Source organism: Tetrahymena thermophila (assembly GCF_000189635.1).
Source record: "Tetrahymena thermophila SB210 genomic scaffold scf_8254450, whole genome shotgun sequence".
NCBI lineage: Eukaryota > Ciliophora > Oligohymenophorea > Hymenostomatida > Tetrahymenidae > Tetrahymena > Tetrahymena thermophila.
Window position 1 is genome coordinate 1 of NW_002476229.1, and position 16,408 is coordinate 16,408.

Genomic DNA, 16,408 nt, shown 5'->3' on the forward strand with positions numbered 1-16,408 from the left:
TTTACCTAAGATTAAGTGGCCAAATTTGAGAGATTAATGCAATTTGCTAAAGCAGAACCTAAGCCTGATGCACCAATTGCACCAATTTAATTGTAACTTTTTAAATATTGAAAAAAATATATATCATTTAATAGTTAATTAGAAGGAAAAAATGAAGAAAAAATATGAAATAATAAGAAATAAATAATAAAAGCAAAAGTTGAAAATAAAATGATGAGCTAAATTAACAAAGAAAGAACAAAAAAAAAGCAAGCACAATAAAAAGAAAAAGAAAAAAGTGTTTTATTGTTTTTAATTAGTTTTTATAATTAAAAATATCACAATCCAAAACAAATAAACTATTTTTACCCAAGGTCAAGTGTCAAATTTGAAAGATTAGTGCAATTTGCTAAAGCAGAACCTAAGCCTGATGCACCTTCATCACCAATTTAATTTTCACTTTTTAAATATTGAAGAAAAAATATATCATTAAATAGTTAATTAGAAGGAAAAAATGAAGAAAAAATATGAAATAATAAGAAATAAATAATAAAAGCAAAAGTTGAAAATAAAATGATGAGCTAAATTAACTAAGAAAGAACAAAAAAAAAAGCAAGCACAATAAAAAGAAAAAGAAAAAAGTGCTTTATTGTTTTTAATTAGTTTTTATAATTAAAAATATCACAATCCAAAACAAATAAACTGTTTTTACCTAAGATTAAGTGTCAAATTTGAGAGATTAATGCAATTTGCTAAAGCAGAACCTAACCCTGATGCACCAATTGCACCAATTTAATTTTCACTTTTTAAATATTGAAGAAAAAATATATCATTAAATAGTTAATTAGAAGGAAAAAATGAAGAAAAAATATAACATTAAATAGAGTAAGTTACTAAAAAAATTTACAAAAAGTGAGTTTTTTATATGCCAGTTTTTCATTTTATAAAATAAAAATTTTAAATATTTTTTATGAATTTTTTTCCATCCTAGGTTTTCAAAATTTATTTTTTTCAAAAGAAATATATGCTATTCTTTCTAAAAATTAGCTTAATTTATAATTTTATAAAGATACAAATTAAATAGGTATTTCACTCTAGTTCATTAGGAGGAAAAAATGAAGAAAAAATATGAAATTATAAGATTAGTTAAAAATTAATAAAATTAACAAAGAATGAAAAAATAAGAAATCATAAAAAAAAGAAAAAGGAAAACAAATCAAATCAAATCAAATAAATTAAAAGAACTTTAATGTTTTAAATTAACTTTTATAATTAAAAATATTAAAATGTAAAACAAATAAATAACTTATATTAAGTGTAAGTTTTAATAGCAAAAAATGAAGAAAATATATCAAATAATAAAAAATGAATAATAAATAAATATGAAAATTAAGTTAAAATATTAAAAATTTTAGTTTTAATAAAAATCAATAAATAATGATGAATTCTATAATAAAAATGATTTATTTAAATAAATTGAAATTAAATAAAAAATATTAATAATAATAAAAGTAATTTTTTTAATTAAATATACTTCAGATTAATATGGAGAACCTAATGAGATAAAAGTGAAGAGCTTTTAAACTTTTTTTATTAATTTATATAAATTTAAAGGATATTAATAAAAAAATTAATAATTACTTGTTCTAAATTATAATATTTTTTAATCTATTATATCATTTATTTTTTTTTTTCAAAAATATTGAATAGCAATTTATGAAATTTAATTAATTAATTAATTAATAATAAATGGTTAAAAAGAACAAATAAATATAATATTTAATTAATTATCAAATATTAATTTATATATTTGGTTTTATGGAGAGATATCTAAGAAAATTAATTTAACATTCACTATTTAAACTTAATATACTATTTCATAATAAGTGACATCCAAATGACGGAATTTTTGAATAGCATCATGTTGCTATATAACCAAATATATTGCCTAACTGTAGTAAATATAATCAAAATTATGTTCAAATAAAAATGTTTTTTTTGAAATTTATTATATTGATTGAATTCCATATTAAATTTATATTGAAATAATCAACGCTATTAGGGAATAACTGAAATCTAGGTAGGATATTTATTCATTTATTAATACATTATTTTTTTAAGTGAAGTTAGAGATTAAAGAAATAACTAAATTTACTTACTGTAAGTAAAATAAAATTATTAGATTTTTTAATTAAATAAATGAATCAATAAATCAGTGTTTATCTAATTATTCAATGATTCTTGTATTAAATTACATTGATTGATAAATTAATTGATTGTTTGATATTTAAGATATTTTTCAAATTATTTATTAGTATTAAACAAATTTGTTTGTCTTTTGTTTATTAATTAATTAATTAATAAATATTTTTTGATACATTCATATATTTATTCATAATATTGATAAATAGATAAACACATTAATATATTCATATCTACATAGCAAATAGATTACTAATTTTGCAAATCAACATAACAAATGTCTATAATTGAAAGAAAGTCAGAGCAGTTTTCGCCCTACAAAAATCAAAAATCATAAGTTAACAAGATTCTGCACCACGTTGATTTGGAATAAAGAAACAGGAATAATAGTTTTGATGGCTAGATAAGATTTAGATAAAAGATGATGCCTTTACAATCTAACGGAAACTCTCCAAAATAGCACGTTTTTTAGAGTAGTCCGAAATTTTAAGAAAATGACAGTTCGCTGCTTAAATAATTTTCCAATTATAGCAATTCGTTAAGTAATTTAGTGATTAATAAAAGTACAGGGGATGCCAGTGGGATTCAATCTTCTTCAAGCAATCCGAATGGGATGAATAGATTTAATAATTTTTAATCTTTTTCTCCTTTGCAGAGAGACAATCTGCAGGAAGATTATCTATTGAAGAACTCAATTATCAAGTAGCCGAACCAGGTTTACTAATAAAACATATTTAGCGTTTCTAAATACACTCCTGAAAAAAGAGGCCTTTCATAGAGTCCTTCTCCGTTTAAAATTAGTGATTTGCAAACAACTCAATTTAATGTAAATTAGTAGAGCTTAGATGTTAAAAATTCAAGAGCTTATCTAAAAGCTATGAAAGCACTTTAAAATAAAGTAAAAGAAGTTGAAAATTTGAAATAAGGCGAAATTGAAGTTCTAAAGCAAACTTTACAAGAAAAAGAAGAAATTATTAAAAAAATTAATGAGCAATTAAACGAGCTAAAAGTTGCTAGCGATAAAATGGAAAAGAAATTAATAAAAGACACTGATATTTTTACTAAACTAGAAAGTAATTTGAAAGAAAAACTTAAAACTGTTGAAAAAGAAAATGACGATTACATCCAACATTGCAATTTTTACAAGTCAGAAATTGAGTCCCTAAAAGAAAAAATAGGTCAAGTTGAATCATTATCTAAAAAGGAAGTTAAAGGCTTACTAAAAGAAAAGTCATAATTAAAGGATTAAATACACTTAGCAAATCAAGAGGAGTAGATTTACAAACAACAAATCAAAGACCTTTAATTGCAAAATAAAAACTTGATCTAAAACATGGAGTCTTTGGAATTAAGATATCGTCATATGGAGTAATCATATAAGAACCAAATAAATAGCAGTGAATCAGATTTAAATAATTCCCTTAAGCAACTGCAACTCTAACTGCTAGAAAAAGACGATTAAATCAGGCGTTTAAAATAAGATAACATCACTCTCAACTCAGATATAGAAATTACCAGGTAAACTAAACTTATAAATAAAATCTATGTATGTATTTATTTACTTCCAGATAGAAAGACATATAACTAAATAAATACAGAGTTAAAGAAAAATAGATATATATATAGAATAAGGAATACGAGAGATAAAGTAATAGAATGATATAAAGATATTTTGGTATGATTTAAAGAAAGAAAGATAGATATTTATGGATAATATATAGAGAGTTAGATAAAGAGACAGATAAATAAATATATATATATATATATACATAGATAGATAGATACAGAATGAATTTTAAATGAGAGAAATAAATAGAGAAAGATTTTTAATATAAATAGATCTAGATAAGGAAGAGATATAAATAAATATATTTAAATGCATAAATTGATAAAGAATTTAATAAATTAGGAGAAATTTGTTTTCTATTAAATTTTTTAAAAAGGAATTTACATTTTTCAATGTTTTTAAATTATTTTTATTTTTGGTTTTTATGATGAGAACAGAAAAATATGTTTTTAGAAGAAATAATAAAATATTTTTAAAAAATAGATAAAAATATGATGAGGTTTGTTCACAATTTGAAGATGAAAAAAGAAAAAATTAACATTTAGAAGAAGAAAATAGATAGCTGAGTGAGAAAATTTAAGAAATAATTCGTGACAATGAAAATATGAGGAGTTTCTGCTAGGCAACAAGGGAAATGAATAATAAGCTTTTAAATTCTTTTTCTACTAGCAGATTAAATGAAACATAGTAAAATTAAATATTTTTTAAGAGTGGAAATTAGAATTAGCATTCATTTTCTCAGTCTGGCAACTTCTAAGCCAGTCAAAGCTTAAGCGAAACTGCAAATAATTAAAATATAATTCTCATTTAAGATGATTTGCAACAATAGCAACAGCTACAACAATAAAATTAAAATAGAAATTCTTCTACAAACTTACTTTAAACAATATCAAATGTAGCATCTGCACTTCCTCCTTCTCAGAAGCAAATTCAAATAATTGAAAATATTGAACCAAATTAATACAAAAATATAGAATCTATTCTAAAGAAAGACAAGTATTACATCAACCAAGGACTTACCTATGCTAACTAAGCTGCTAAAAAGAATGATAAAAATTAATTTAATATGTAAAAAGAAGAACCCATAGAAGATAATTAAGAATAAAAGCAATACAAATATTCTCAATCGAATGTATTGAACTCTTAAAATTCGCTAAAGCACATTTAATCAACATAAATATCCAACCAGCAAAGGTCTCAATATGAAGAAAATACTAAAAGTCTTCAACGACAAGGCAGTATGAATTAAAGAGAATCAAATAGAATTCAAAGAACACTCAATTTTAGTGATTAAAAGCATAAAAATAGCCAAGAAACCTTCAGGACTGCAGCTTAGCTGTAAAATTTTTTATTTATATCTCAACTCTATAAAATTATATTTTAATCTAAATAGCAGCTAATATTATCAAGAAAACAACAATAACCAATAGCTCAAATCGAGATATGAGTACGAACAGGTTATACAAGCTGTTCTAGACACAGAAAAAAATTTAGTAGAACTTAATCACACATACTAAAAACTAGCCGAAGACATATATGTAATTTAATAAATAATGCATTTTGCGATTTTATTTATTTTTGCATTCGCTTTTTTCCTATTGAAGCATTTTTTGCTTTTTATTTATTTATTTATTTGAATTTTTAGAAATAATTTTATTAATAAATTAATTGATTTTATGTTTAAAGAACTTTGAAGGCGATGAAATATATATTACAGTACTTAAAAAGAAAATGCTTGATTTGAAAGAGAAAATATCTATAAAATAAGAATTCTTAGAAGAAATGAAAACAAGAGAAAATATTTTGGCTTAAAGCATCTTAACTAACATTTGAAAAAATGTTACCTACCCACCCACCTACTTACCTATTTTTCCAATTTTTTATTTTAGAGTTTAAATGAAATAATTAAAATAAAATATTTATTTATTAATTAATTAATTAATGAATAAAATTAAAATTAATAGATAAATAAGCACACACAAAAAATTAATATCAATAATTAAATTATATTTAATATAAATAATTATATAAACTTATAAATCTAATTGTTGTTTATAATCTTTTATATAACAGTATATTATCAATCTAAATCGACTTTATAAATAAAATACCAAACTATGTTTTTATTTTACCAACTAAAATTTTAATTAAATTATTATTAAGTAATTTAGTGCTTGTATTAAAAACACTGATATGAATATATAAAATTATTTATTCATCAATAATTTACTCTTAAATTTATTTTTATAACTTTTTTATAGATTCTTGAATAATTTATTTATTTATTTTTTATTTGTTTATTTATTTATTTACATTTAAAAATTAAAATGTTTATATATTTAAAGCGCATATTGCTTTAGTTGTTTGTTAGTTTTTTAATTTATATTTAAAAAAAGAATATTTATTTTGTGATTCTATCATTTTTTCATTTTCCATTGAACTAATTTGTTAATTTCGCTTTTAATAAAAATAATTATTTTTAGTATTTTTAAATAAATTAATAAACGAATGAAAATATTTTTTACTTGTTTATGTTTTCAATTCTTAAGAGACTTTTTATTTTTGTGTGCAAATCACCCTTTTTAAGTTTTAACACTTTTTTTTGGATTTTTTTGCTTTCTTCGTAGAAATTATCAAGCTGAGCTTCTGTGGCTGATGGGATTGAGTCGTCGTTGGATGAATATTCGTCATGGAAGTAGCCTTCGTTTTTTTTATTTTTACTTTAGGGGTTTTCTGATCCTTTCTAGCTTTGCTGTTAGGTGGCTGGACGAGTTGTTTAGTTTCTTTTAATTGCAAGTATTTATGCTTGTTCAATTTCGTATTTGTAGATTTATTAATGCTAAAAATATTTATCTTCATCAAATTTATAAACATTTTCAAGTATTCCTTCCTTAGATTTTTATTTTTTATTAATTTCATTTTATTTAGCATACAATCTTGATTGCTGCGAGACATTATTATTTGGATTGTATTTTTTATCACTCCTAAATGCAAAACTAGTGTTGCTTGAATACTTTTAGAATTATGAAGGTGTATCAAAATTATTATTTTGGGCTTAATTTAAATTTGAATATAAAAGAACACCTGATGGAGACTAAGCTGGCGTTTAATCGTTTCTTAAATTTTATCTATCAGTTAGCATTGCTCCGCTGCTGCTGCTGCCGCCAGGTGGAGCACTTGTTTTGAAAGTGGTTGAAAGGGAGCTTAAAGATTTGTTGTGAATGCTACTAACGCTGAATTTTTATGGACTTGATTACTGAAATTAATCTATTTATTTTTGATTTTTAAGGTATTATTATATTCGGTCAGTATTACTATTTTATTGATTATCTTTTAAATTTGATAGAAATATTTAATATTAAATCTTTTCCATTGAAATTTGGCTTCCATTATTTATTTCTGAATTTGAATGTCTATGTTGGAATGATATGTGACTTTATCTATCAGTTGTCTGTGGTAAGTTAGCCAGCGAGTTGATGCTATTCAGATCTATTTAGTTTACTTTACTTGCTCTTTTTTATTCTGGGATATTCTGCTACAAATGAAGTGTGGTGAATGAGCTCAGTGATTGTTTAGATTACATAGGATTCATTGTGCTCACACTTGCTATTTAATTTTAAAAGCTGCTTGGTATTGTCACTGTTTCTATGTTAATGGAGCTGTCATTCTAATTATTTTGTTGCTACTGCTAAATTGAAATGGAATTAGCCTTTCTTTTCTGAGTTTCATTAAAATTACTAGAAATAACTTTATTTGTTGAACTCTTTTAGCGACTATCTAATTATCTGATGTAAGGAGAATTTTCTTAGCTAAAGTAATTGCCGTACTCCGCAATGCATGGTATAGGAATTCCGTTTTTATCACTTGAATTATATTTTCCACTTAACTTTGGCTACTGATTAGGTCTTCTTTTCTATTCAAGGTGACTGAATCTGCTTAAGGATTTGCTATCGTTGGTCTGCACGTAATCATTAAACTAACTGATTTCATTATTATTGTTTCTGCTTGTTTTTGCTTCTTTATTATAATTGCTAGAAAAGTTCTTCCTAAAAGGTGATGTTGAATTGTTTTTATAGTAATTTTTTGTTGTTTAGCTTTACATTACTTCTTACGCTGGATTAATGTAAACTGATGGATCTTAGCTATCGATATATTATAATTAAAGATTTAAATTCTAATCATTCATTTAGTTGCTATTGAGCATACTAAAGCCACTCTAATTTTAATTTATCGAAGCCAGCTATTTCTTAGCTTTTTGAATATTCTTTTCTTGCAGCAATTTATTAATTCTTTTCTATTGCTGAATTTCTGATAAATAATTTTTAGCCATTTCAGGAAGGGCTTTTCTAATAATAACTTTGTCAGCCTTAATGTCTTCAATGATTTTATTTTTATTCATATTGCTTTTCTTCATTTATTGTTCAAGATTGTTGCTCTTTCTCTCAAACATAATCCTAATATCTTTCAGTTTTTTCATTAATTTAAAAGGCTTTGAAGCGTAGTGAAGATCCGATTCAGAGCAGATCTTGCACTTCTTCAATAGATCGATGAATTCAGATTTTTTCTTCTTTTGTTAATCCAAATGCGGTTGCTGCTTCTATTGCTAATTAGCAAAATCCTCCTAGATTAAATCAAGATCAATAGCATATTCGTTTTAAGCCTTCTTCATCTCATAATCGAGATATTCCTTTTGAATATCTAAGAGAGTGTTATGAAAATTAAGTTAAGATTAAGACTGATTTTTAATCTATGTCTAAGCAACTTTGATATCTGCTTTGTGCTTCCTCAAATTAGTCTTTTGCAAGCTGAGCAAATTGTCTTCTCCTTCTCTCTTTTTAAACTAATTTCCATATTAACCACTCATTTAATTCTTAAGAAGCTTTTATCTAGCAGAAATTTAACTATCACCATTTTCAACTTAATTTTATTTACTTGAAAAATCAGATTAAACAGTTTAAAGATTCTCCTTTTTGCTCTAAGAATCCGTCACACTCTAAAAATCATGATCCACAGATCTTATATCTATAACATCTTCATCAATCAATTGTTTAGTCTCTTGAATAAGTTTCTAACGCAAGATGGAGAGCTTCTTCATAATCTTTAACAAATAAATTAATAACAAAAGTCAGCAAAAAGTAGATAGATAGATAGATTAATAGATTTAACTAATAATTATTAATTGCAATATCGTTTAAATGAAAGTAAGTATTATTAGTTAATTAAATAATTAATATTATCACTGAATATGATTACAAAGATATTGTTTTCCTTTTCAAATTGAGGTTGAAATACCAAAACAATTTCTTTTAATTAAATTTTTGCAATTTTTTAGTTATTAAAATCAGTGATTGAATATATATATCCTGTCCACCAATCATTAAAATAATCTCTTCTTTTCGCAATAAATTTTTTTTACTAGTGTGTGTGATAATTTTATATTTTTAGCTGATTATGACTAATAAATGTAAATATTTACCATTCAAATTATTTTTAATCTTATTTATATCATTAATAATCTAATTGTTTTAAACAAAAATTATTCACAAAAACTAAACCTAGTTAATTACATATTTTTAATTAAAACCTCATAAAAACATTATATCCTCTAATATTTATTTGCAAGTAATATATATATTCATCTTATTAAATAAATCAATATGAGTTTACAATCAATCTTTCTTTTATTTAAACATTTTCAAATTATATTTTTAATTTTTATTCACTTTAATTCAATAAAAAAATATATTCTTTAAAAAGTTTTAATTAGCATTGTGAATTTAATTTTATTTACTAAAATTTTTTACAACGAACTCATTAGTTTAATTTTTAGAATTAATTGAGTAAACACAAAAAGAATACAAAAATGCAGTATATATTAATATTAGCAGGATTACTTTCAGAATAAAATAAGAATTCTTTGAAATAAGAATTTTTATGAAATTTCATTCTTTAAAAATAAATTTCATTAAATTGTTTTTTAATGTTAATTAATTAATATAAAAATATTTTTTTAATGTTGGAGATAAATTAATTTGAGAATAATTTTTAAAAAATGATTTACAAGACTTAGAAATTAAAAATTTGATTAAATATTGATTAAAATTAAAATGTGAATAGAAAGATATAAATAGCTGTTAGAAAAATTTCTAACAACATATTTTAGAATTACAAATAATTTAAAATTTTTAGAGACCAAATTTCAATAAATAAATAAAAAATAATATTTGTTTTGATAGAATTTGATAATAGTAGAGTGATAATTAATTAAAGGAATATATAGATATATAGATAGGATCGATATATAGATAGAGTTATTAAAATTTGTATTAATAAATGATAACTGAACAGACGACCAATTAAGTAGAAAGTAAATTAAAATGTCTAAAGGTGCTCTTTATTAATTTTTTTTTTTAATTTAGAGAGGTCTCCTATATTTAGTATTACAATTGAAATTGCTGAGGAGAAACACCATCTGCATATTTTTAAATATGATACTCCTTCTCAAATAGCTTATAGATTTTGCATTCAGAATAATTGGGATTTGGCATGCGTTACTCCAGTTTCTAAAAAAATATAAGAAGTATTCGAATAGTATCTGAGGAATCCTTAGCTGGAACCAAAGTTAAGAAGGAAATTAGAGTAAATTATACCAAATGAAGGTTAAAACTCAAAGTAAAATTTGGAGTAGAACACAAAAGGTATTTAGAATAGTATTTAAGAGTAGCAAGATAAAATAAAAACGCTAAAGGGTCTTACTATAACAGATGAGAAAGATAGCAATTAAAAATAGGCAGAATCTGTTTATATTTAAAAGTAAATGGGGAATTAAATGCAGGAATAAGATATGATTAGGTATTCCAAAGTAAATTAAGAGGATTTAAACAGTTTCAATGGAGTTAATCATGATTTAGATAATCGAAATAGAAATTTATATTTGTTGGATTATAGCGGGGTTAATACTCCTTAGAATAACAATACCAATAACACTCATCAGTAGAATAATAGGAATAGCAACGAATTTAATAAGTTTTAGCAAAATATGATGGAAAAGAAGGAGTCAAGTGGCACTCTGCAGAGCAATTAAAGCAATTCAAAAAAATACTTTAATTACAGTTACATCGCAAATAAAGTTTAAGAATAGGCTATGAAGAAAATTGATGAGAAGAAGCAAAAATCAGAGCAGAAAAAGAGATCTAATTCCCTTGACAACACATCTTCTTAGAGCTAGTTAAATTTCAAGTGTGTTCCACCTCCTCCACTGCTAAATTACAATTAGATGAGTAAAGATTCTTCTACAAGGAATATTCAGTTTTCTGAAGTCATATCAGTTCCTTTTAAAGATGCCAATTCTATTTAGTTTAGAGATACGCACTCAACTAATTTAAAGGAAAACCTTTCCTCTAATCTATTCAAAGAAGGATTAAGCGACTCTCGCAAAAACATTTAAAATTTAACTAGCTCCAAGTCGCAGAATCAAAACTCAAATAGCAAAATAAATCCTTACTCTAAAATACTGAGAGAACAAAACTAGAATGGTAGTTACAATGAGATGAATTATTTTAGAGGACTTAAAGAGTCTTTTTTAAATGGGTAAAATTATTCAAGTGTTTTGAAACAAATGCAAAATGAGTCAAAAAGCAAGGGCCGTGACTCTAAAAGTAGCTTGGAAAGAGCATCGTAACAGAATAATATAAAAAAAGATTAGGAAAATTGGAGAGGAACTAGCAGTTCAATAAACATGAAAGATTTTATAAACAATTAGAATTGCTTTAGTAGTTCATAAAAGCCTTAAATAGCATCAAATCCTTAAATTAACAGCGAAAATAAAAGCAAGTATAAAAATTAAAAATTAGAAAGCAACTCTCTTGGAAGAAACAATGGGAATAATTCAAGTAATTTAAAGTAAAACAAAAAATAAATGCAATCAGGTTCTTTAAGTCCACCAAGAAGCACAAGAGGCTTAGACAATCCTACACTCTATGAGAGAGGAATACATTTTCTAGATTAAAAATAGAATAAAATCGAGTAATTCAAACAAAATACATGGGACAGAATGATGAGCGCATGCACATTTATTCCTTAAACCAATCAAAAAGCGAACGAACATTTGCTGCAATATCGCGATAAAAGCATGGATCCTTACAATTAATTGTACCAAAACTCAAAAGTTATTTAAATTAAAAAAGACCTTATAAAAAATAAACTTATGAACTAAGAAATCAAAGAATTTTCTTTTAAGCCAAGCCTGAACCCAATCAGCTAATTAATCATTAAAACTAAAAGATAAAACTCAATCAGTGAAAACACTTCAAACTTTGAGAATCAAAAAACAACCAAAATCAGCCAAATTCAATAAGAAATGCTAAAGGAATGCACTTTCCACCCTAAAATAAGCAAGCACAGTGAGAAAATTCATAAGACTCACAACGGCAACACGAGTGTCTATGACAGATTATATGTCAAAACAAATAAAAAGAACTCAAAGGGAGAAAAGCAGCAATCCTAATAATAATAATAATAATTGTAATGCAACAATCAAAGCTACTAAAACAGTTAAAGTTAATAAAACAGCTCTAACTACTAAAATACTCAAAGCTATTAGAACAACTAAAGTTATTTGAACAACTAAAATTATTATAATAACAATTAATTTATTACTTATCCAGACCAAGAAGGAAATAATTATTTCAGCGAAAGCACTTAATTTAATAACTAGAATAACAATCAAACTCATATTTAAAACTAGGATTCATATAATTAGCAATACTTTAATTCTACCAATTACGATGATGCTCAAAATTAATAAAATGGCTATATTAATAGCAATAATTACTACAATCCCTAGAGTGAAAATGCAGGAAATGTTTCATTTTCGTAAGATAAACATGGCTATTTATCTTATCAGTAAAATCCTTATTAGCAATAGCTTCTCAGTAGTGATTTCTTTAACAACAGCTAAGCATCTAATAACAGCAACTCATTACAATTTTAAAACAACAACAACAGTTAGAATAATAACAAATTTAAATATTTTAATAATAAAAGCTAATAAATGAGTTCGACATTAACAAATTAGCAACATCAAAACACATTTAATTAAAATACTTCTAACAATCTCTCATTGGTAAACTAAAGTGATTTGAATCTAAGCTCTACATAAATTAACTTCAGTTAATAAGCACTTTAAGATTTAGTTCATACACAGGACAATTTCAAAAATTTGCATAACGATTTATAGAGCAGTGAACAAATAAACTTCCTTCCTAATTAAAATGATTGCAACAGAAGCTTTGGAGATACTAAAAATAATAACAGCTTTATAGTAAGTAAAACATAAAATAATCCAAGTCAGGCTAGTTCTTAGGGTAAAAAGATTGTTTAGAATAACAGCGCTTTTAATAGCTAAAATAGCTAATTTAAAAATATGGAAAGACAATCGCTGAACGAAAGCAGAGACAACAAAAATCCAAAACCTAAAAAAGATTCGTCAGAAAATGCTTACAAGAGGAGTTTCTCGCCTAATAAAAACTCAATAGCTCTTATGGAGAAAAAAAAGAGACAAAGATTTGAAGAAATATTTATTTTGCTTGACTCCGATAAAGATGGTTTAATCTCTGCTTAAAATATAAGCATTTAAGACTTACCAGACGAAATATTGGTAATCATAGCACCTCTTTTATATGAATTAGAAGATATGGATGCTGAGTTAACCTTGTTAGAGTTTATGGATGCCTTTGAGAGGTTATTCAAGTAGCTATCCTTAATTGATAAGAATAAATTACTCTTATTTGACACATATTAAAAGTGGTAATATGAAAAGATATAACTCCATTAAAAAGACGCGAACTTCTAGCCATAAATTAATCCTTAAAGTGAAATAATTGCATAAATCTCTAGACCAGAAAGAGGCTCTGAAAACCTATATGATCTATACAAGGAAAAAGATAGAATTTGTGAGGAAAAACTAATGCAAAAAAGAAGGGAAAAAGAAAACGAAATAAATTAATAATGCACATTTCATCCTAATATCAATCACACTAACAATTTAATAGAAAACAACAAAACTGTTAAAGACCCTAGTTAAATCAATACATGTTAAAAATCATTTTAAGAATTTATGTAAAATCATACAAAGATAATTTGATTTTATTTATTTATAAATTTATATTAATTGTAATTTAAATCTTTATTTTAATTAATTTAGTTAATCATTTTCAATTTCATTTTTTCAAAATATTAAATCATTCTTTTTTAAAGAAAATGAAAATAATATTAAAAAATTTTTATTTTTATTGAGAATAAATTTAAAAATATTCAAAAAAAAAAAAACATTTTTGATGTTGCAAAATTTGCTATTTTTAAATATTTTTATATTTTTTTAATCAGGATTTAGAAATTTTTTATAAAAAGTGATTTGCTAAATTAAAAAAATAATTATGGTATTTATAAATATAAAAATAATGATAAATCCATCTATATTTTAGGTAAAATTAACAAACAGACTACAAAATATTAAAAATAAAACATATTTAATATATTCAAATATTTTTATAAATTTTCCTAGTTTTTTCACAATTTGTATCACTACGCTTTTAAGACTACTAAATTTTTTGATTTGAGGCACTTTGTTTTGAATTATTTTGATTAGATAATGATTTCGCTTTTTATATAAATTAGTATAAATTACTAAAAAAATAAATATAATATTTTAAATCAATCCACAATAAAAAAGAAAACTAAATCAAATAAAAATTTTTAAATAAATTAAATAATTAAAGAGCTAAATTGAATTTTAAATTTTAAAATTTCGCAATTTGAAAGATATTAACCGTTTTTACTTTAGATCAAGTGCCAAATATGAGAGATTACTGAACTTTCCTATCCTAAGCCTAATGCACCTGCATCACCAATTTTATTCTCCCTTTTTAAATATTGAAAATTCTAAATAAAAAAGAAAAAAATATATCAAATTTAAAGCAAATAAATAAATAAATTCAAAAAGTTAGTTAGCTAGTTATATTGTTTTCAATTATTTTTTATATTCAAAAATATCACAATCCATCCAAAACAAATAAACTATTTTTACTATAGATAAAGTGTCAAATTTGAGAGATTAGTCCACTTTCCTAAACCAGAGCCTAAGCCTGATTTACCTTCATAACCGATTTTATACCTTTTTAAAAATTGAAGAAAAAATATATAGTTCATTAGTTAGTTAAAAGGAAAAAATGAAGAAAAAATATGAAATAATCAGAAATGAATTAATTGATATTATAAGCAAAATATGAAAACAAGTTAAATTAAAAATACAAATAAATAAACACAAGCACAATAAAAAAAGAAAATAAATCAAATAAAAAGCAAATAAATAAATTAATTAAAAGAGTTAGTTATGTTATTTTCAATTTATTTTTATCTTCAAAAAGCATCACAATCCAAAATAAATAAACTATTTTTACCTTAGATTAAGTGTCAAAGTTGAGATCTTTTTGCAATTTCCTAAGTCAGAAACTAAGCCTGATGCACTATTATCACTAATTTAATTCTAGCTTTTTAAAAATTGAAGAAAAAATAAAGAGTTAATTTGTTATTTAGAAGGAAAAAAATGAAATAATAAGAAATTAATTAATCAATCAATAATTTTAGCAAAAGTTAAATATAAAAAAATTAGTTAAATTAAGAAACAAAGATAGATATAAATAAAAAACACAAAAGAAGAGTAAAAAAAAGAAAAATAAATCAAATAAAAAGCTAATAAATAAATTAAAAGATTTTTCTATTTTGTTTTCAATTCATTTTCTTATTAAAGAATATCAAAATTCAAAATAAATAAACCGTTTTTACCTTAGATCAAGCATCAAATTTGAGAGATTAGTGCACTTTGCTATACCAGAACCTAATCATGATACAATTTCATTTTATCTTTTTAAATATTGAAGGAAAATGTTTAGTTAATTTGTTAGTTAGAAGAAAAAATATTAAATATTAAGAAATTAATTAATTAATAATAAAAGAAAAAGTTGAAAATAAAAAAATTAGTTGTTCAAACAAATAAATAAATAAGAAAACAATAGTATAAAAAATAAGAAAAATGAATAAATAAAAAGCTAATAAATAAATTAAAAGAGTTTGTTATAATTTTTTTCAATTTATTTTTATTTTCAAAAATATCAAACTCCAAAAAAAATTATTTGTTTTACTAAAGACAAAGTGTCAAATTTGAGAGATTAGTGCATTTTGCTACCAGAACCTAAACCTGATGCACCCTCATCACTATTTTTAAAAAACTTTCCAATAAGAAAAATAAAAAAAAAAAAAAACACCTAATAAATACATAATAACAATATAAATAAAAATATATATATATATTAAAAAATTTTTTAATTTTAAGATGTAATCTGAGTGCATTTATATGTGCGAGTATTTCTATTCTATTCTATTACCAATTTTATTTTCCCTTTATAGTATTTAAGAAATAAAATATATTTAATTAATTATTTAAATGGAAAAAATGAAAAAATATATTAAATACAAAAATAAATGAATTAATTAAAAAGAAAAGCAAAGATGAAAATGAAAAAATTAGTTAAATTAACAAATAAAAAAACAATCAGATTAAAGAAAAAAATAAATAAATAAATAAAATAAAAAGCTAATTAA

General features: G+C 23.2%; 4 protein-coding genes across 4 annotated transcripts; 2 read left to right on the plus strand and 2 right to left on the minus strand. All coding sequences in view use genetic code 6, as the record gives it.

Moving 5' to 3' along the window:
- Positions 1-2,458: 2,458 nt before the first annotated feature.
- TTHERM_01248840 (hypothetical protein) lies at positions 2,459-5,581 on the plus strand (the record flags this gene model as incomplete). The annotated part of the gene is made up of 4 exons (XM_001029888.1): positions 2,459-3,699; positions 4,232-5,086; positions 5,142-5,286; positions 5,435-5,581. 4 exons carry the CDS (start codon positions 2,459-2,461, stop codon positions 5,579-5,581), a joined length of 2,388 nt encoding a protein of 795 aa, XP_001029888.1.
- A 584-nt stretch (positions 5,582-6,165) lies between these two features.
- TTHERM_01248850 (hypothetical protein) lies at positions 6,166-8,843 on the minus strand (the record flags this gene model as incomplete). The annotated part of the gene is made up of 2 exons (XM_001029889.1): positions 6,166-6,205; positions 6,274-8,843. The coding sequence occupies 2 exons, from the start codon at positions 8,841-8,843 to the stop codon at positions 6,166-6,168; spliced, it is 2,610 nt and encodes an 869-aa protein (XP_001029889.1).
- A 1,238-nt stretch (positions 8,844-10,081) lies between these two features.
- TTHERM_01248860 (hypothetical protein) lies at positions 10,082-13,892 on the plus strand (the record flags this gene model as incomplete). Its single annotated transcript, XM_001029890.2, has 2 exons — positions 10,082-10,115; positions 10,168-13,892. 2 exons carry the CDS (start codon positions 10,082-10,084, stop codon positions 13,890-13,892), a joined length of 3,759 nt encoding a protein of 1,252 aa, XP_001029890.2.
- A 394-nt stretch (positions 13,893-14,286) lies between these two features.
- On the minus strand, positions 14,287-15,606 carry TTHERM_001248861 (hypothetical protein; the record flags this gene model as incomplete). Its single annotated transcript, XM_012799578.1, has 5 exons — positions 14,287-14,408; positions 14,587-14,669; positions 14,835-14,921; positions 15,208-15,297; positions 15,593-15,606. The coding sequence occupies 5 exons, from the start codon at positions 15,604-15,606 to the stop codon at positions 14,287-14,289; spliced, it is 396 nt and encodes a 131-aa protein (XP_012655032.1).
- Between the last annotated feature and the right edge of the window lie 802 nt (positions 15,607-16,408).